The 22,919-nt window shown below is 41.3% G+C and overlaps 1 protein-coding gene across 1 annotated transcript in view; it reads right to left on the bottom strand.

Annotated features, from left to right (window-relative positions):
• nxn (nucleoredoxin) overlaps positions 1–22,919 on the bottom strand; it is a 68,912-nt gene that overhangs the window by 11,870 nt on the left and 34,123 nt on the right. Inside the window, exons 2-3 of the mRNA XM_085131012.1 lie at positions 5,230–5,347; positions 767–900 (exon numbers count right to left, since the gene is read on the bottom strand). Of these exons, the coding sequence (XP_084987138.1) occupies positions 767–900; positions 5,230–5,347 (252 nt within the window). The remainder of the gene's footprint in view (positions 1–766; positions 901–5,229; positions 5,348–22,919) is intronic.

Here is a 22,919-nt window from a genome sequence, read left to right as displayed (position 1 = left end):
GTTTTAGTACTATCGTGATAACACTAATGTTTTCTCCCACTACAAGAGAAGGTCACGCTGCATGTGTCTCTGCCATGGGGCATTTAGGTCCCTCCGACATGAAGGAGGGAAATAAAGTAAAGAAAATATACTATCAGGATGCCAAGGCAAAGTGCTGGCATTTCGTTTTTGTGAGACTGCTTTAGTAGCAGATAGATTAACACGAGTAACCAGGGGACCCCGGTGTAAAACACCGCAAATACACTCCTGTAATTGCTTTTTGTGACTTGTCCTTTCAGTTTTATATGGCTTTGGGGTTTGCGCCAGCATTCAGGCGTCACCATTCTGAGCAGCCGGTATCTGAGGCTACGGCTCTGGCAGCTGCTGCGCCGACTGGCCTCGGCAGCTCGCGCTGCATCTCATCAGGAACAGCACAGCGATGATTTAACGCCTTCCACGCATCGTGAGTCATGACCTTCGCTGGCTATCGGCAGCGGCAGCAAAGAAAAGAAACAACGGTGTGACGTCTTTGGGGTGTGGTGACTGATCCACAGTTGGTGGTGAAAGGACTGATGGAGATCGTCAACCGCTGTAATGTAAACAGTCAAACACAATGGAGTCTCGCTCCTCTCTCTTATCTGTTTCTGCCTCTTCCTGCTCTGCTTTGCTGCTGCCGCTCTTTTTTCTCTGATGTCTCAATGTTTTCACAGAGTCAGGAGCCCTGAATAGGAAAAGAAAAAAGAAAAGGAAAAAAAGACGGGGTCCTCTTTGTCTTCTCTCCACTCACCCAGTGTGCTGAGAAATACACTCCCACATAGTGTCCCTCCAGAGAGCTGCTGTCTGTTGTCTGTCTGTTGTTCCTGAGCAGAGGTCCTGCCACCACCTCCGCAAATGGCTTCGGGCCCCAGGGGAACTCCAGGCCTGAGAGAGGGTAGGAAAGCAGAGGGGGCAAAGAAAGGGGAAACATGGGAAGGAAAACGAGAGATTATTGCCATGCTAGCGGCTCTAAGAGTTGCTGCGTGGCACTGATTTGAGCTAAATGCCAGTATTTTGTTCCATACCAGTGGAACAAGTGCAACAGAAGATGATGACGCTGTGTTTTCATAGGTATTTGGCTGCATTCATTATTAATAACATGACAAATTGTCCACTGTTGCACAAAGCTTTAACTCACACTTAAAACCACTATAACTCACAGTGACACTGTTAGGATTTCATGTCTGGGAATCATGAATATTTACAAAACATCACGGTAATCCATCTAACAGCTGCTTAGATACTGAAATGTGGACTCGAGAGTCACACTTCAGCTCAGCAGAAGACGCACAGACACCTTTTCTGTGTCCGTTAAGGGTGTTACATGTCAAACCACCACACACAGTTGTTATTGAAATATGTTTTTAAAGGGGTGTTTTGTGCTTTCTGCTTTGAAAATATGCATGCATGTGAACACGAACACACACACACACACACACACACACACACACACACACACACACACACACACACACACACACACACACACACACACACACACACACACACACACACACACACACACACACACACACACACACACACACACACACACACACACACACACACACACACACACACACACACACACACACACAAAGAAAAAGAAATGTCGAACCTCTTAAGCAAATGAAAGCTGTCAGAAATACTTCCCTCCTGCTCTCTTTCACACTTTTCATTTCCTTTTCAAGGTGTTTTCATTGTTCCCGGCGAGCTCTGGAGATGCATTTGGTACAGCTGAATTAAAGGGGGGGTGTAATCATAAATAAAAGCTTGTATGGCTGGTTCATAATGGACTCTTTATGTGAACGCTGTTGTCCGGGGCTTCATTAGGCAGGAACGACACGTCTGCACTGCGCTGGCGCGGCCTTTCATTGTTGTCCTGATTGTAAAAGTGCACTCCATCTTTATGCTGCAGGGCTAGTCTGCCACCACTCAAGTCAGGCCTTTCATCGACAGTGAAAGGCAGTGGGGTCCCAAATTGTTCACCCGCCCCTCCGACTGTCAGCGTACGCGAACTTTTTGCTGCCCTTTACCTCTCCCAGCCATGGCTGTTGCACCTGAATTGATTTGTCACATTAGGAACCATCCACAGCCTAATACATCAAATTTAAAAATCTGATGTTTAAAAAAAAAAAAAAAAAAAAAAAAAAAAAAAAAAAGCACAGCCTTTTATTTCAAAGAGATGCAAAACTTCCTGAAGTGCTGGTGGCTCTCTTTGCTACTGAAGCCACCAATTTAATATGTTCTCAGCTCACATCTAGTTAATGAACTGTGAAAATATCACTGCAGGCCTGGACCAGCTTTCATTAGACAGACAGTGAAATCTGTGACAGTCCTCACATGGCTGCTATTCTTCCCTCTCACATGACACGACACCATTTTTTTTAAAGCTGACCTAACAGGCTTTGAAGAGGCAGCGGTTTAAAATATTGAGATCGTCTTAGCCACAGATGGACGCCCTCAATACAGGAAAGGAATGCAAGCCCACTCTTGTTAATTCTTCATCTCCACTTCAAAGTGCAGAAATTATAGGTTTCGAAGACGAGAGTGTGAGACATGGACACGCTATAATATTCACACGGCACCATAATTATAGCGGCATTAACTCAAACACAAGGGGGGGGGGAAGTTATTGCAAAATGCTTCAGACAAACGCTGAATGATGGGACTGGGCAATATATCCACAGTAAATCCTCACCAGGAATTTGAGGTGTGTGTTGTGTGCGAGTTAATGTGGGTCTGACCTTAGTTACTGCGCTCATTACATTTTGGTTAACTTAAACGACTTACTTATGGTGTGAACCCAATGTGGTAGGCTGGATAATTTTATTGCTTATAAAACTAAGAATTTACATGAAGAATTTAAATGCACATTTTCAATTAGCAGATTGAAAACTGAGTGAAAACAGAAGCATAAAACAGAAACATAAATATCTCAAATTGTTACGCTTGGCTGTGGTTTAGATAATTTAGATAATAAAGAAATATTTACAGGAAGCATGTGACATACATTTGAATTAAAAAGATGACACTGCAGAAGAGAAAACAAAAAACAACATGATTGGTGTGAACCATGACACAATGAGGTCACTAGAGAGAGAAAAAAAAAATCGTGATTGCTTTGGTCACCTTTAGTTTTTAATGGTGAGTAATAGCAAAATTGTAAAAAGTGCAACGGAACAATTGTGTGAAGATTAGTAGTTTGCAGATGAGTCACCGTCTACCAAGCAAAAAGACAAATAAAAAAAGCAGGCGGGAAATATGTATTTTTGTTATAGCACCTTAATTGCGACCAATTTCACTTAGCAGCTGGCAACAACACCTCGGCAACCACCTGGAGAATACACTTTTTTTATTCCTCCCTTGTTACCGGTAGTTTCCGAGGGCCTAGAGACACTGACTGATCTCAAGGCCGGTGTGATCTTACACATCTCACCTTGCCAGTGGATACAGCAAGTCAAGTTCAGAAGTCATACTAATTGTGTAGTATTTATTTCAGTCCAATCTCTTGGATGGACCCCGTGGTTACCCAATTCTCACCTGTGGTTGAAGTCTTGTTGTTTACCCGGGCTCAGGATTTAGAGAGGGTCTTGAATAGTAGTTCTGTGGATGTAGCTTGGAGTGTAAAAAGTGCTTTGCTTGCTAGATGAGTTTAAAGGGGGGAAAAAAGAAAAAAAAGAAGGAAGAAGCTATATAAATTATAGTCCATTTACCACGGACTAAACTAGAAGAGGGTAGGACATTAGCTAACCAACCTGAAGGTGTGATTTGATGAGTTAGCCAGTATAACAGCACGGTGGTGCATCGATCACCTCACAGCAAGAAAGTTTGAACCTGTCCAAAGACGTGTTTGCCAGTTTCTTGGTGGTTCTAAAGTAGTTGCTGGTGTGATGGTAAATCATTATTGAGCTGTTTATGTTAGTGTCTTAATAATTATATTAATAATAATAATCATCATATTTAAAAAAAAAAAGAAAAAAAAAAGGTGTTCCAGCATGAAATCATCCTACTGTTACCATTAAAAAAAAAAGATAAATTGTCCAATATGCAACAAATAAAGAGAAATTATTCATCTTATGACTTTTATACCTATGGTTTTTAACACTGGAAAAGATGCAATAACAGGCAAGGAGAGTGGGGTTTTTTTTTGTTATTCTTGGGTTACATCTCATGAGCTCAGTAGGAGGGTATGAACAGTGCCCACGTGCAGTGTGCAGCACTGGAACAAATCCAAGCTTGAACAGCACTGGCCTGTGAAACTATTCTGATGTAGTGGCTAAACCAGGTTGTTAGGAGCTCCGTGTTCAGCTTGTGCACAATGAACACAAAACAATCATTACAAAAAAAAAAAAAAAAGAAAAAAAAAAGCCTTTTCGCCCCCTTCATAAAACCTCAGATGAAATCATTTTTAGAATTTGATACAGTAACCTTTTGTAAGGCCCAAGAAGGTGTTTGGTTGCTATATTTGATTTAAACTGTGTGTGGGAAAGAAACAGGAAGATGCCAGCTGGGCAGTTTTAACAAGACTGAAAGGGTTGCCATCTTTAAGTCTAGCATCCAACATTTCTAATAACACCATAAATACATTTACATATTTTCTCTCTTCCCCATGAGGGTTTGTTTTTCCACCTGACTAAAGAATTTACACGAGCGACTGTTTATCTTCACCGTGAAGATATTTTGCTCATGCATGCAGCATGTTTTTCTTCACATGCAGATAGAAACTTAACATCTTCTTATCTTGAAGTTTGCTATTCAAGTTGCTCATTCATACCCTTTTGCCACAGGGGAAATATTACAGCCCAGCTGCTGCCGTTTCATGAGATACATTTGGAAGTGACAAGTGTTACAGTAGAGAAGATAGACTGGTGTGAAGTCAGTATGCAATTCTCAATGAGTTATGCCGCTTATTACTCTCAGCAAGAGTGACTGATGATTGCTACCCACCAAGAATTCAGCGCTATAAGCTATGACAGACAAACTGTGCGAGAAACTGATCTAAGATGTTTGTCCTTTTGACCCTCAAAATGTCTTCCCATTACCTCATTAAACAGTCATATTTCTAGGGTTGAACTGGGGTTAGGGTTAACCATTCAGTAAAGAGGATTAGAGTCAGAGCTTGAGGTTAGGAAATAAAAATAAATCAGCCACATGGTTTTACTAATATTGTGGCCTGTGTGTGTGTTTGTAGCTCTAGATGCTTGAGCTCACCTTTGGGGTCATCTCTGACCACCAGCAGACCATTTCGACACACGATCTTCCCCGTGGAGGCGTCCACAAACACCAAAGATGGGATACTGGTTACCTTATACTTGTTCCACAGCTTCATCTGAAAGCAGAAAAAAAAAAAAAAAAAAAAGATAAGGAGTGGTTGGAAAATGTGGATTGATAACACTTCAGGGAACAGATTTGTATCTAATTCCATTTCCAAGCTGGAAAAGCAGCACAAAACGGTCTAAAACTATGTGTTTAATGATGCAATGTGTGCACCTGGAGTACTACAGTGAAAACAAATGTTGATGTATTTGATTTATTTTAGCATATTTACCTCCTCTGTCATTTAAAATAAACCCTATGGACTACAAAAGCAGAATGAAAATAGTAGGAGAGTGCATGCAGCCCTGAGGTGAACTAGCACAGATGTGCTGTCCCTGCGGCATCATGAATAACAGTAAAAGGAAGTGTGCAACATAAGCGACTTATACTTTTGTAGGCTTTTATGAACGTTCATTGGCCTTAAATTTAATCATAATACTTTCCTATATGCCAAGATGATATTAACCATCTCATAAAGCCAGATAAGACCCTTTACAGCCAGATATCTGTGTGTGAACTGACGTTATTCATCGAGTTCAGAGATCAGCATAGTCCTTAACATCAAAGAGCAGATCAAGCATTTTCTGAGGCTCACTTTCCATATCAGAGGAAGAGTCCTACGCTGTGAATGGAAAATAGCCCTGTCTTGTAAAGAGCAGCAATCATCCCTGTGCAGCGCTGCTGCTTCAGCATCTACAGAAGAGGAAAAGGTTCTCTTTGCTTAAAAACCTGAAACCAGCTTGAAAAATTTAAATACAAAACGGAAAAAGAAAATACATATTATAAAACATTTTTAAGAAACACACACTGCGTCTTCAAGGTCAAAATATAACAAAACACCTTTGCTGGAAATCGTGTATCTACTGAAATATAGTCAAACTAGAGCAGCGAGTTCATCTTTTGAGATATAAACACATACTTTGCTTGCTGTCATAAATTATTTCCTGCTGCACAAAGCTAAACACTTCTAAACAGTCAAATGAAATGAGCACCGCTCAGTGCGGTAAGCCTGGAGTTTGCTTACTGTTGAGCTCCAGGCTGATGAAAACCTTTTGTTGCACTCTTTGTGAAAACAGTGACTTCACTGCCCTTTGGTTTTATCATCACTGTTCGTACAGCAGTGACACCTCACCGAGAGGCACTGCAGTCGAGTAAATACAATGTGCAAAGTGCAAAAGACACAGACAATGCTTGCTAGGTGTAGACGTAAACATGTTATGGAATCGCAAGGATACTGATATTTTTTTCCCCTCACATACATACATGAATAGTCAAGCCCCGATCCTACTTTTAAGACTAGGTTTAAAACGTTCCTTTTTGATAAAACTGGATCAGATTACCCTGAATTCTCCCTTATGTACGCTGTAATAGGCCTAGACTGCCGGGGACTTCCCACGATGCAGTATTTCTTCTTCACTCACTTCTCTCTGTGCATTTAATCATTGGTTATTACTAATCTCTGGCTCTCCTCCACAGCCTGTTCTGTCTCCCGTCTCACACCACCAACCAGTCGTGGCAGATGAGAGGTTTCTTCCTGTTAAAACGGATTTTTTCCTTCCCACTGTGACCAAGTGCTTGCTTATAGGAGTTCATCGGATTATTGGGGTCATCAGATTGCAGGGTCTGACCATAGAGTCACAAATGGACCTGCTGAGGAGATCCAACACTGTATTTCTATTCTTTATGTTTTGTTTTAGCTGCTGTTAGTGTCAACACACTCCAAGCCAAGAAGTCTTGTGCCTGTTACTTCAATCAGCAGCTACTGCCGAGTACGTTTCTCTAGCAGGCCTGTATGCTCTTTGCAGCTCTGATTTATTATGATAGTTTGGTTGAGAGACCGATCATACGTGCGATTGTTTTTTCAACCCCCCTTGTTAACAGCACAGGTCAACCGCACGACCTTCCTACGACAGAGGTCAGACGGTTTGTTCGCTGGACAAGACGACCCGGAGCCTCTCAACTATGTCGGTCTGGAATTCCCTCAAAAGCAAACTTCAGTGTCTGCCACAGTCAACAGCTTTACCACACACTTCATACTCTTCTGGAAACTCAATCTCTGCTCACAAATTGATGGGGTTAGAAGCATTAAGTGTGACTGTCTCCGAAAGCTAGCAGCACACTGATGCCTCTGCACAGCCATTTCTCTCTGCTGCTGTCATTCAGACTGATAATGTCAACTTGAGAGGCCAGATTTAGCCAAAGAACAGAGAGATGAGAGAAGAAGATTTAGAGTGGTGCTGCACTGAGGTGGGCAGCAGCAGCAGAGTACAAAGAAAGATGTGAACATCCACTTGGAAACAGTCTTTTCAGTACTGAAATAAACTGCTGTTGGACAACAGGATCTCACTAGCTTTGGCGATAAGGCCAACTTACTCTGAATGCTTCACAACTTTAAGAGTTCAGCAGTAAATATTTGTCTTGTGTGTCTCTCCAATCCATCATCTAGATGATCATACAGACCAACACATGACATCTAAACATGATCCTCTGAGATCATGTTAAGATTCCTGAAGTGCAGGGATGCTTCTTGCAGGAGTAAAGAAAGAAGGCTGTGGACTGACTGGTAAGGCTCTGAAATTTGTCCAGCAGCCTCCGACACAAAACCAAACCCTCCTCTTTGTATTCCCACCAATCCACAGCATCCTTGAATCCTTCTGATGATTTGGCCGCAGATCAGAGTAGCCCAGGATGTTAAATCTTTCAAGAGATTAGATCTGTCCTCAACATGAACAGGCTGTTAGGATGGAAGAATAACCTTGTAAAAGGCAAAGGATGCGCACACCCGAGTCAAACAAACAAGCCGAACTCAGCCCAACTTTAGCACCTTGACAGAAAAGTGGGAATCATGTATATCACAGCCGTGTGTTGAGCTTTTCTTGTCATCCACTTTAATCTTTCTACAAGATGTTGGCTTTTGTAGCAACCGCTCTAGCCTCTTTTATCCTCATGAATAGAAAACATGAGGATCATATGCCTCAGTGATCTATTTTCACCCCCCTAAAAAAAACAAAACAGTTTCATTGTGCAGAGGTACAAGCTATCCATTATAGCCCAGACACTAAATGCACAAGCTGACATGACAGGTTGTAAAAAACGGGAACATGTCCCCCCCCCCAATCTTGTCCGGTTTTATTTAATCTGATGTTCAACAAAAAGCGTCCTTATGTTTCACTTTGAAGAAAAGAGAGAAGAACACTTGTTTATTGTCTTGGCAAGATTAAGATGACAAATTATTTTGTTAGTCAGCTGCCTATTAGAACCCAAAAATTGCAGGTCCTCATCCAGTCACCTGAGGCTGGCTACAAATGTGAGTGAATCCCTAGAGACTCATGTAACAATGACGGGAAAAAGTAGGATAACAGACCAATTTAACACTGTAACAAATAACTTAACAGTTAAATCTGACAGACACAAGTGGCCAAATACGAGCAGTCTACCAACTCGGTTGACTGAAGTGCACCTGAACTGGGTTTGTGGTGTTGTTGCCTTCCCCCCCCCTTTTTTTAAGATTAATTTTAATACATCTATGACACAGACATGGCTTGCTATGTAGTTGATTTTATTAGCACACTAGAGGTGGGAATCACCATACATCCCACGATACGATATTATCACAATACTTAACGCATGATACGATATTATTGCAATTTTTAAAAATATTTTGAGATATTCAGATTCTGTACATAAAGGTAAACTTTATCAATATTCATTTTATCTAATAACAAAGTCTCGCACTCAGTCTTTCTCTCATTTCAGTTTTATTGTTGACAAACTGAACGGTTTGTATTACAGTCTAGTCCAACTTAACTGAATGCAACCAATGCAATTTATGAAAACTATGCAGCCCCTTCAGCAACTGAAGAATTTGAAAGTAAATTAAAACAAAATATAATTTTACATCAAATAAAAAAGTTTTAAACTTAATTAAAATAAAACATGTCTTAAATTAAAATAAGTAAACTGTCATGTTTATTGCTGCCAAAAAAAAAAGTTAAACACATTTGGACAGTGAAGGAATGTCAGGATTCTTGCTCAGAAAAAGGATCAACATGCTCTGAAGTCAGAGCACAAAAACCTTTTTTGTAACAAAATATCGATTTCTGCTGTCCCTGTATCGATACATTATTAGCAAACAAAATATCACGATACTACGCAGTATCTATTTTTTGCCCCACCCCTATAGCACACCATCCAAGAAGTCTGTGCTCCAGTTTTGATTAATTAAAATCAGGCATTTTATTTTTATGTTGCTTAGCCATCTGCTTCTGAGTTTTCTACCTACATTCATTTTGCGGTCCCCATTCTAGACTATGCTGAAATACTACATAATACTTTTTATGGATGCAGCTTGCAGTCCTGCTAAGGTTAGCATTTAACCCCGTCGTCCAAGCACAGTGCCTTAAAATGTGCTTAAAAATGGATTTAAAATAATAATAATAATGGGGGGGTTACAGCGGCTGTGTTAATCTTCATTTCCAATATATTGTTGTCACTCTTCATCGTGTGTCTTTTTTCCTCCAGACGGTTTCCAAATGATATCAAGAGTGCGACTAGCGTTTTTAGAGTACGGTGAATGGAAGGGAATAAACCTGTGACCACTTCCTGTGTGTCTGTGTTTGATTGTAAGTTACTACTCATTCCAATTTGACTCATAATGATTTAAGAAATATCCAGCAGGGTAACCAATCATTAAAATACACATTACTACTTCGCATACTTAGCTGTATGATTTTAAACAGACTCCTGCTGCAGACATACATAATCTAAAACAAACAGTATGGCAGTGGCCAATTATAAGGTAAAATGTGTGTAGCCTGAATGGCATCAAAATTACATGCCACCATTTCTAGTTTTGTCTAAGGCGGCCACTATTCATTATCCATATCAACAGACTGGATAACGATAGAGCCAAGTAGGAGGATTGGCCATAGAGTTACACAGTGGTTTAACTATGCCAATAGTTCCTGCAGAGAGGCCACAAACCGCTAAGACTCAAGGGAGCTGGAAATCCATTCTAAGAATCCATTTACTCTCCTGGACATGCAAACATTAGCCTCGCTCTACACCCTGTGCTCATCATACTAATTGGATCACGCATGGCTGCGGATTCACATCCAGAGAAAGGGCGAATCAGCCCACTGAGGTGGGGGTGGGGGGCATGTGTGCATGAATATTCCAGGGTCGGAAATCTTCCTGATCAAAGAAAATCCTGATCCTTTTTAGATGTTATTTGATGGGATCATTGACTGCATTAATTTATCTTCCTGTATCCATACTAGACTGAGTGAAAAAGAATCAAAGAGGAAAAAAAGGAAGCCGTGAAACAAACCCAATCCCATGAGATCCACATTTCCGTGTTAAATGTCATGCGTGGCGATCGCTTTCATGCTGCTTTGCACTGTTGCACTTTATGGCAACTTTCTGCACTTAAAGACCCTCAATGCTCAGGCTTCTAAAATCCACACACATCTGCTTTAGTTTTGACTTAGTCCCCCTTTAAAACCCCTGTCCTGTCCTGAAATCTGGCCTCAGTCAGTAACTGGTGGGCCTCTAAACAGTGGCTATGGAGGGGAGAGTGTCACTCTGTTGAGAGAACTAGAGTGGAAGAAATTTCTCTGGTCAACGTTCCCAATTCATCTCTGATTATCTGAGCTCCATCTCCTCACAGATCTGCTTTCACTGGACCGGTCTGGCCTGAGGCGTCTGCCAGACGCTCCCATTGCTGCTTTATTACAACTGTGCCACTACAAAGGAAAGCCAGCCCTTTACAACAGAAGACATAAGAGATATCATGCTGTGATGTTGATAGCAGCTCAGTTCTTCATCTTTGAGTATTATGAGGGACAAATGGGGATAATCAAATTGATAACGTGTGAAAACAGAAGAAAAAAAAAGGCCAAAGCTAAAATGTAGATTTAGCGAATTTAATTGAACCTACTTAGGAATTCTCAGTGGTGTTCATTGTCAGGCTAAAAACCCCTTATAGGCGCTTGACTCATCTCACAGGGAATTTAGTGGCATGATTTATTGCTGGGAAAAAGTGAAAAACAATCCTTTCCACACAATTAACAGTAAAATGAAACTGTATAATTTCCTCTGTATACTGTTTTACAATCGCGGCCTTTTCAAAATAAAATAAATACATTTGTCAATGAATGGATAAGACTCAAGTGATCGATGGCCTTCCACTAATCGTTATCCTTAAGTGCGTAAAGCCATTTGTTCAGGAGGTTATCTGATGGACAGATTGCGGCCCTTAAGGCATGTTCCACAAAACCCATTTGTCTTTAACTGGGACCGTTTTATTGGAAGTGCATGCGGGAGGTGTGATCTCCAACCATAAAGATTTACTGTTAAGGCCCACAGGAGAAATCAGGCTGGACTGGACTGAACTCTCTATATGCTCTTTTATTATTTTTTTAGAAATCAAGCCATGACCTGTGCAACATGTATAACGTCATCGCTAAAAGGACTCAAACTAACATGTTTGTGCACCACAGCATCAACAGGTCATTCGTCATGTGTCAGTTTTGAAGGCAGCTTGCAGGTTAGAATCTAAAACACGGCATTTTTTCTCCCCTTCTCAGTCCTCAGGTTGAAGACAGATGAGAAACAAGCTTCTCCTGCTTGCTCCCTCAGCTCCTACAACACCGCGATCCCTTTTGGCTGGGGCCCCTGCAGCCGGCTCTGGCTTACATTCCTCCATGCTGCACCCCGCCTTTGCTCAATCTGCTCCTGAGGCTCTCAGCAACTGCCTGTATCCACTTCAAAACGCTGTTGCTGCTCTTTAGGGCTACAAAGAAAGCCCTCCCCTCCCACTTCTCAGCCATACTTCAGCCCCTCACTACACCCGCTAACGTGTGTTACTCAGAGCTTCCATCTGTGTGCCTCTGACCTGACTATCGCTTTACCCAGTCGAGACTCTTCAGTGCTGCGGCTCCCCTGATGGGGAGATGCACATTTAAAACCCTGTGACAGCTGCTGCCCTTTCTCTGCGTGATGACGGATCTCTTAATACTCCTCAGCTTCATGTTGTTTCGCATGTGTGTATCGTTCTGTTCAACATAAAACATCCTAAAAGAACTGATTTCATTTTTAGGGGATTACTGCAACTCATTCTTGCACAAATTTGAAAAAGTTATTAACCAGCTTTTCCATTTTCTACCATAGTACACCCCCACTCCCCTCCCTAGGGTGTCATCTATATTTCTGAAATACAAAAAGTACAGGTCACTCTCTCCAGGCTGCTCCAATGTGCTCATTACAGAGCTCATCGTACTCCATAATACACAGCCATTGTGATGAGCAAATGCACTTCTCCCAAAAATTGCAGTGCTGAAAGCATCACATCATGCCTCTTCAATGCAAAAGTGTTCCTGCTCTTGTCCATTTCACTAATCCTGTAACATTTTCCGGCCCAACCATTTCATTCGTGGATCCACCACAACGCAGATGGGAGACACTGGCTAAATTGCCCCCCCTCCCCACACTTTCTTGATAAAGGCCCTCCTTGTTGCTACAGCAACCAGCCCTCCCTTCCCCACCATGAAGTCAGGACATGTCACCAAGTGGCAGACACTTTGTGGGCTCTTGGTTAATAATTCAGTGATAAATAAGCGGTTTTGTGAGGAAAACAGGTGCCAGAATGTCAGACTGCTTTTGGGGAAAATAAACCTGCAAAAAAAAGTGGAAAAAAAAAAAAGAAGACATGAGTAAGTGAGAGAGGGAGGCGTTTTTTCTTTTCCCCCTGCTTCAAGCCTTGTGTGGAGGCACAAAAGCCCTGAATACAGGCTCCAAATCCAAACGTGGACCTTGCGTGGTGAGAAGTTTTTATGTAGTAAAGAACACAATAGGAGGGGGGAAAAAAAGCATGGGGCGGGGGGCATTGTAAAGGAGTAAAAAGCCAGGCTCAATAGGTATCTGCAGCATTGTCTCTCCCCAGGAGTGGGATTGCCCCTGAGGCCTACATTCTGCAAGGTCAAAGGTCAGGGCTGCGGGGGGTGCATTCTTCCCTCCCACTGGTGTTTAGACCGACCCGCCTGTCTCCCCTGCCATCTATAGGAGTTCCGTTTTTTTTTACTGCTCTGCATCCCTTCCTCATTACGACAAAACACAAGCCGAACAAACACACATACACAGGCACACGCGCCTGCCGTGTTCACACTAATGTGGAAAAAATGTAAATTGCATCCTTGACTCTGCTTTAGTCACCAATCGTTGCTAAACTAGCCACACGCAAAAAGGCACATTTTTTTTAAAAGACGTCATCCAAAGAGAATCAAATTAAAAACAGTCACCTAGGCGCTGATGTGAGATCATCACATGATTTAAGGAATCCATTTTTGAAGACTGCTGATTAGGTATCACACTCTTTCACACTCCTGCTTCGTTTTAAAAGACAGAAATGACAGCTTTACAATGAAGGGATAGCACACACGCACACACACACGCACGCCTACGAGTACTTATGTTAAAGTGACTGTTTTATATAGTAAAGATTTTTCTTGCATAGCACTTAATACAGCTTCCAATTAATGGGAAAGATTTACAACAAGATAGTCTAAGCAGACCATATTCTCATATTTCTGCACCACCTTTCTACTGTATGCAAGTTGCTGAAATGGTAGCGACTATTCCTTGCAGGTTAATCATTAAATTCAGCTGAAAGGGCAGCTCAAGTGCGCCGTAATGATTTGCCCCCACACAGGACGACAGAAACTCATTGTATGAACACCATGACATGATTTCTCAGGTAGTTTTAGCTTACAGTTAACTGCCCTCAGCCTGCAGGGTCTCACAGACACACAGAGATGATTTAAAGCCGGTCTGGCTCTGGACCAGCTGGACCAGCTGGATCGGTTACCTTAGTGTGACCCTCTCAAAAAACAGGGGCATTATGCTCTCGCAGTGATTGGCCACCTCATGACTTGGAAAGCTTGGTGCATTTTGGGATTTGAGTTAATTCAGTGTAAAAAAGTTAATTCAGCATGTACGCTCTCAGAACTAATCCAATACAGTATGGAATGATTCAAATAAAGTCATGAAAACACAGGAAAAGCAATGTTGTATGGGCTCATTAAATCAGCCATTCCATATTAATAACCAGACAAAACACACACAAGAAGAAGATTTCCAACACAAACAGCATGTGCCAACGCATGTGCTCTTAACGCTTACTGCTCAATTAGCTGCACTCGGCAAATAGACCCAGAGCAGCCATGCATTCATTCTTCCCATAAGGCTCCACATTACTGCCTCTCTGGCACCCCAGTTTCCTGGAGTGCTGGTGGAGTTGGGGTGGGGTGTGGGGGTGTTGGGCTTAGACAGTGTCTTGTGACCTCTGTTTGACCTCACGTTTAACTCCCACCACCACTCCTCCTCCTCAAGCTCTGGGAAGGCTTCTGGAGCCAAAGCTCAATCCGCGATCCAATCACAACACAACACATTAATATTTATGGAAATTTAAAGGGAGCATTTCAGACACATTATCAGCATTTTGTGAATAATAACGGTTCCACCCCCTTAGACTACATCCAGCTAATAACACATTCAGGTGGGTAGTTGGCCCAAGCAGTGCATTTATTCCCCCCGGTGCTTGCATATTTGGCCAAATTTATGGAGAGGATAAACTAAATGCATGCTATTATAAAGGCATGTTTGATCACACAGGAAACTCCAAATTACATGTAAACATAAAGGTGGACTTGAAGTATCATAATCTCATAATTTACATGTCACTCTCTGTGATTTCTACTTACATATTTGCAGCTCAACAAACACGTTTTGGCTTGAAGTGAGTGGAGGAGATGTGAAGACAGTCGTTGGCACGAAAGGAGGTCAACATGGAGTGCAATTTCGCAAGCTGAGTTTGAGGTAAATATGCTATTAACGGCCACATAAGGGAAACCCATAAACTGATTGCCTGGGCCGGGGCTGTCACATCCTGGAATTTTTCTCCTGAATTTCAGACTTTATGCTCAGAGTCAGGGACCTCTATACCACTCAGGGATTGAGAGTCCACTTAGATCTCAAGTTCCTCTCTGAACGCATCTAAAAATGCCGCTGTACACAATAAGTGCCCCAAAGTTGAGACAATCTGCGCTTGTCAGGGTTTTTTAAAGCTATTTTTGGTCCATTGTACTGCACACAGCCGGCAAGGAGACTCATAAATCACATTGATACCCTGAGTCTGGTGTGCCTTGTAAAACATACAAGGCAACAACAAGGCCTGTGAACACAGATGCAAACTGTTAATGTGAGCACACATACAACCATGCAAGCCTGACAACCACCATGTTTTCTTATCTGACAACTCCAGTATGGTACCGCTGTGGGCTCTGACGCAAACGATGACCTGCCACAACAGCACTGGTTCCAGTTTCCTGAGGGAAAGGATGTTCTTCCACTTTCTGCTCGTTACCTGAGCTACATTTAGCTCTACAGTATTTGGTTACATGGTGACACTTTATATCTATCCATTAACCCGTTTCCTCCTCCAGTCGTACGCTCAGATAAAAGTCACATCTGTTTGGCTGTCGCTGCTCACCGGCCCTGCGCAGTTTATAGTTGAGCTGTACATCTGGGCCCCTCTTGCATATCTCCCAGCGCTCCCCCTCCCCTAGTTCATGCAGGCTTTATTCTCGGCTTATTCCACCCCCCACCACACGTTTCACGGCAGCGGCAAGAGATTCAGACTTCCATAAGCTCCCTCTCAATCAGTATCAGCCCACATTGGCCAGTGGAGAAGTCTCATGGGTACAGATTTCATTTCATCCAGATTAAGTATTGCACGAAGCGTCATACAAATCAAATAACCATCAGGGCGGTAACACTTGGAATGCAGCAGGAAAAACCCTGCGCACATTTCCAGTAACTAGATTTAAAAAAAAAAAAATGATGTCATGTTATAAATGAATAACCACTCGATTATCCTTATACTTATGATTCCTAATTAAAGCATGTGGGCATTAAAAATAGAAACATTGCTGACAGTTTGCATGGTTCAAGATAAGAGTTTAAAAGACATTGAATTTAATTGGGACATTGGGGATACCTTTTCACTGCATTTACATCAATTGCAGAGTTCCTCGCAAAACAGGATAAAAAAAAAAAGAAGAAATAAAAGGAGTAGATCAAAAGAAACAAAGACAATGGAAATAAAAATTCAACAGCAAGGAGACAGCCAAGGTAAGAACAGCAATAAAGAGAATAACTTTAATGCAGCTTGTAAAAAATGCTTTCCTGTATAAGTCTGGTTTGAGGTTTGCTTTGAAGGATGCTACTGATCTGGCTAGCCTCAGTGCTGGCAGACCTTTACAGACCTTAGGAGCTCTCACGGATAGACCAGGTCACCTTCGTCTTAGAAGCAGAGTCCTTGGAACAACCTGTGGTGATCTGCCAGAAGACCCGAGGCTATGTCTCTCTTTATAAGTAGTTATAAAAAGGTCTGATGTGCAGCTCAGAGCCAAACCCCCCACCAAGCTTAAAAATAAACATCCATCAAGTTCCTTGAGGTCAGAACTGTGGTGACAACATAGCAAGCAAAGTGTCCCCCCCCCTTAAGGCTTCCTCTAGTTTCACCTGTAGGAATTTGATGGAACAGCTAAGTGCTGAAGGGGCAGGTGGATTTCTATCAGGTGTTAATATGTCCTGAACTCACTCGGTGTTCAGTCAGGAGGAGGAATGTGTTGCCTGGTCTTCACAGGATCCTAATGTAACCACAGGAACTGTCACACAGGAACTCAACTGTCAGGTCAGAAAAGCAGAGCCAGTTTTCTGCACTCTGCAAACTACACACTGCACATGGTTTTCATAGTCTATAACATAAAGACACATTTCTGTCCCCTTCAGGGGGAGCATAACTGGGCTCTAATATCATAATGAGAAGTAAAGAAAAAACAACAACAAAACAATATAATAGTCAGGGTTTTCTTTCAAAGGCCTGAAGCCTCAAAGTCTGTAGATGGTTTGGTGAAGTTTAAACACGAGCTCTATTCCAGGAACCAGGTTCAGCTAAAGAGAAAACCTCAGAGTTTGTTAACCCTGTGATGAGGGAAACGCAGACTTTTCTCTTCCAGGTACTTTCAACCAAGTCAGTAACCGTGGTAACAGACCAAACTTAACCTGCTTGCTGGCAGGTTTTCTTCAGCAAACTCTCAGTCTGACTCCTCCCCTTCAGCTGCACCTGAACACTCATTTCCTTCCTTCATTTCCTCATTCACAAAGTTGCTGTCAAAGCAGCTACAGACAGTGAGTTCTGAACATTTGACGCTGAAATGCATTCATAGACTCAAATTCAGTTATTAAATGCTGTCGGCACTTTGAAACTTTGACTGAATCATGACCAGAATGTAGCTAATTAAAATGGCTCTTCTGACATGACGTGTTCATATTCCTCAATCTAATAGAAATCTACCAGATTTGAATCAAGGCTCTACTCTTCATTTACCCGTTGCCATGGTGACTCATGGTATTGGAGCTCCACTGATGATGGCTCTCTTTCCTGTCCATGCATGTCTAGCTCAAGGTGAAGATACTCAGAGTAGATCTAACTTAATCTGATCAGCTGTTCTGGAACAGGAAGCTCAAGAGTTACTCATCTCAGAGTTAATCAACTCAGAGCTCATTTTAAAGTTTATTGAACTTGTTTCCTGCTATACTACTCATCATATGATCATCAACAGATGGAGTTTTCTCAGTTTTTAAATGACAATTTTCTGGTTACTTTTTGTTTTTTTATACAGATTTGTCCATATTGGCTTCTCGGCTGAGTTTCAAAACATCATCTCGCATTTGGAAAAAGTCAGTTACCCAAAATAAAATGAAATAAAATACAAAAAAAAACCTTCTTATGTCAAGTTCGATTTAGTAGCCAGCCATCCATCTCCTGGAAACGGGATATGATCAAAAGCTCCACAGCTGCTGCCTTTCATGTCTAGCAGTGAACTTTGAACCTCTACAAGTTACGATACTTGAAAATCAAAGGCAGATGTCTTGAAAGGGATAATGTGTGTGTAGAGGTTTCTTACATAACAAAGTCCTGCACAATGACCACAAATTCTCAGACGCATCTCTGAACACACCAGCAGCGACATTTCAAAAGAATCCCCACCCACAACTAAATTACCATCAACATACGTAATGTGAGAAAACGAAGGTGATGAAATGTTAACAGCGATGGCTTGTGCATCTCAAAACATGTTTCGCGTATCTGCAGATCAGCGAATGCTTTACTTACAGATTAAAAAAGAAGAAAATAATCACATAAGAAATGCACTTGTGAATAAAGGGATAAAATAAGCAGGAAAACAAAATGTTTAGTTGCAGAATCAAAAGGCTCTAGAGTAAATATGAGTAAATCATATGATCACTCTCAAGTAGCTATTATGTGGAAGTAGTTCTATATTCCTTTCAACCCAAGTGGTGAGTGATAATCCTTCCATGAAAAACCAATAAACAGGTCTGACTGACTGTACAGTGACTATATGACATTATTGTGCGTCCTTCCTTTAACGAATTTATCCCATTCACAAAAACGCAGCTGAAAAAGCTCACATAATGAAAAGGAAAGACATCTAAAAAGGAGAAAAAGTTGGTTGTTACATGTAAGAGTTATGCATTGTGCCAATTTCAACTCAAAATCCTCATGCAAGCACTTTTAAGTCGTCTGCTGTTACAGCTGCTGAGATAATGAAGGGCACCACAAAAAGGTAACATGAGGGTTTTTAAACAAACAGAAAACAGCTGAGATGATGAAAGAGCGAAAGAACAGAAAGACAGACTGACACAGAAGGGACATTAGTGTCAATTTTCAGGGTCATGTCACTGCGGTGGAGGGCTGACTGACGGGGAATAGCACAGGTTCAAAGTTCAAGCCTTTTAATAGGCCGCCTGGAACAGGGTGACCTTAATGGCAGCCATCCACGCCTTAGCTTCATCCAAGCCCTGATGCACCCTGACACCTCTAAGCCTTTAAACTTCAACAAGGAAAGAACTTCTAAGATAAATATTCCACAACCTCGCCACTCTTCCCATCTTTTAGGCTAACAGGCCTCTTTAGTGGGATTTGTCTTGTACGCACCTGTAAAGACTTAGAAGAAAACACCACCACAAATTTGTTTTTGTCAGCAATTTCCACAGACGTAAAGCAAACTGTCCGGGCTCGTGAGCTTAGCGCTTTCACACCATCAAAAAATAATGTGCAGCAGGATCAGTCTAAAGAGTGAGCTCGACGGTGTGTTTGTAATTCAGCCCCACAAGCCCGATAGCTTGTAGAGCTGATAGCACAGATCTGAGGCCTCCCACAGATGCAGGCAGAGGTCACCAGCCCTCGCTAAGCCTCAGCTTCCAACAGACTCCTCTGATATCTTATTTCTGCGGTTCAAGAGCTTTTTGGACAAGATGATGTAATCCTCAGGCACAAATCCTACACTCAGTCCGACACATCCCCATTATTCATTTACATTTTCACTCTTTAAAGCTTGGAAGAGTTTAAGCCTCTGGCAATTATATACTGTGCCATTGTGCAACGTTTGGTTAAAAGAATCGTCCTTGCAGCAGAGGCGGGAATAAAGGACAATGTCAGCCTAATGAGCCACTACAGCAAATCAGAGCTTATCAAAAAGAAAGTTACATTGCGATGTGACAGTTCTGCAACACGTAGCACTGTTTGTGTTAACTCAGTTTGAGCACGATGTGGGAGTAACATTGAAACTACAGACAAGCAAAGTCACAAAGAAAAAAGGTCAAACTTCTACCTTTCCTGAGCAGCTGCCAGTTGTCCAGTTAACACCCATCATACCAATCTTTGATTTTTTTATTTTTATTTTTTTTTTTTGCCATCAGAATTATTGTCTAAAGGCGAAGAAAGATGCCCAACGGATTTACTTTACCAAATGGACCATCCCAGCCTTGCCATAATGGTCTATTTAATTCACCTTTTATTGTTTATTTTATTTTATTTTCACTTGCTAAATACGGGACAGACTTGACTGGGGAAAAGAAAGGGGAGAAAGAAAGAGGGAAACAAAAACAGCGGAGAAGGGGGACAGGGATAAAGGGCAAAAAACAAAAACCAACAAAATAAGCAGACAAAAAAATACATATATCAATCACCTGGATCACCTGTTGAGAAAGAAAAAAAGAGGAAACAAGCAGAAGAAAAAGAGCAATATAATAAACAACATCACAATGATCTATGGGAATATAACAGTAAATACTAAATATTAAACATTATTGTGCAGCACGTAAGATCGACCAACCTTAGATATTAAAAGGAAGCGAGATGAGGGCGTAAACCCCATACATGTTGCTAATCCTTCACAAGAAGAACATACAAACTCCAAACAGAAAAGCTCCAGCCAGCCAGCCAGCAGACTTAATCCCAGAACTGAGTGCCAACTACTGTACCACTGTGTCGCGAATGAAGCATTAATGACCATTCATGAATGATGATGCACAACATTTGCAGTGACAGCAACACGAGTAGCTACGTCAATGACATTAACCAATGATAGGAGTACTTTACATTAATGGCAATCTGTTGTACAGGTTTTCCTTGCAACATTAACTTTGAGGTCATTATATGCAGTTCTAATTAGACCAGCTTAGCTCACAAGACCTGAAAAAGTCTCTTGGACGAGACGTGAAACGTCTTTTCCAAGCTCAATTGTGGAAGAGCAAGAAGGCAGAACTTTTGTTCTTTCCATTAGTTTTTGGTAACTTTACCCAAGTAGCTGGAATAATTGATGGTAGAACAACTGAAGTAACTGCAGAAACTCTACTCGGCAACAGAAAGTCCTTTTGTCAGAGGAGACAAAGAGGGCAAGTGATCAGTTTCTGTCACCTCCGACAGATATTCACTCGACTGAGAAAGCTGTGAGACATGTGGGTTAAAAAGTACTTTGGCATTCCTTGTACTAGATTAGCAGGAAACATTTTAAATATGTTATATATATTTTAAAAGCGCAATAATAGTTTCTATACAATCTGTTTATGAATATCGAAAATAGGCAGGACAAGCAGAAGTAGCTGGGATGTTAACATTTCTGTTTGTAGTCCCCCTGTAGTTGGGCTCTATGACATTCTGGTCATAAATATTTTGTACTTGTAAACCAGACTGCATAGTTGTAAACTGAGTTCTGTAACCTTGTGAACCAAATATCTGAAAATTTTATGTTTGTACATCCATAGCTACGAATCTGTGTTTGTGTAAAAAAGATATTTCTAAAAAATAATTGCATCTTTTGTTTTTTAGTAATTATCTTTTTTGTTAAGGACTGTTTACGGATACAAAGCGAAACACTACATGTAAAAGTTTCCGTGGGAGTTTCAACTTGCAAGTACAAATTTTGACCAGATTTTTCTTCCTTTCCAGCTGAAAGTTGTGATTGACATGGCATTGACCAAATTTAACTAATCTAAAAAACAACAACAACAACAACAACAACAACAACCAAAAACAAAAAAACAACAGCAATACACACACGCACACACAAATTCTTATCTATGGATGCACAAACATAAAATTTTCAGATACTTTGCTTTACAAGGTTACAAACTTAGTTCACAACTACAGTCTGATTTACAAGTACGAAATATTTATGACCAGAATTTGAGCCCATAGAGTTTTATTGACCAATTTCATTTGAGCAAAAGCGCATGCAGGTCTGCGTCAAGTGCAAAACAGCCATTGTTACGACTGAAATGTAATCTCAAACCTAGTTCCATGGTGGGACAGTGGTTTTTGCTTACTAGCATTTGACTGCTGGACAAACAAACTACTTGATATTCTGGTTACACCAGAAAGAAAATTGGCTTCTCACCTCTTCGATCCCACGTCACAGTAGACGATTGGGTCCCAGAGTGGGTGTTTTAAAACAGAAAGCAACCTGGTTTCTGGCTGCAGCATGGGAAACAGGGGTGTAAGGGAAGTTACCACTTCAAGTTGCAACATCCTGTAAGTTGGGACAGTCCAACTAAACAAGGCGATGGGTTCATGTGAAAGAAACTGGTAACATCAGTCTGCATTGATGTTATCTACAAACTTTTGATCAAACCTCTCAGCCAATGCCCCAGGCTGCTGCACGTTTTCCCCCCACAATGATTTATACTTGTACTGACTTTAGATCGACTCAAAAATATGTAGCTGAAGGTTTTAAATATATTTCAATGGCTGGAGACCTTCTGAGACATTATTTCCTTTACTGAAAAGGAAGTCTCTCCTTTTTTGATTACGGTTCATTTGCAGTGTTTTTAGGCTGCACAGCAGAGCAAAGCAGACGTCGGTCTCGGAGTGCTTCAGCATGATTTGCACTCAGGATTAACATTTATAGGAACAGAAAACTGTTTTAAAGCCTGCCAATAATCAGGAACATAGAGAGAGAAAAAAAAAACAAAAAAAACAAAGTACAGCTTTGTATTTCAAATATCTGTTAGTTTCTTTTACAGAAAAAAAAAATTAGAGTGGGGAGACCAACATGACTATTGGTGCAACAAATCTTTTATGTGCTTGCTTGTAGTCAACATCAACCGCATCTTTTGGAGAACACTTTGTGATGCACTCAATTCCAAAACTGAAATTAATG

This window comes from Neolamprologus multifasciatus, chromosome 14 (assembly GCF_963576455.1).
Source record: "Neolamprologus multifasciatus chromosome 14, fNeoMul1.2, whole genome shotgun sequence".
NCBI classification, from domain to species: domain Eukaryota; kingdom Metazoa; phylum Chordata; class Actinopteri; order Cichliformes; family Cichlidae; genus Neolamprologus; species Neolamprologus multifasciatus.
Note: the sequence above shows the minus strand (reverse complement) of the source record. Positions and strands in the feature narration are given on the sequence as shown.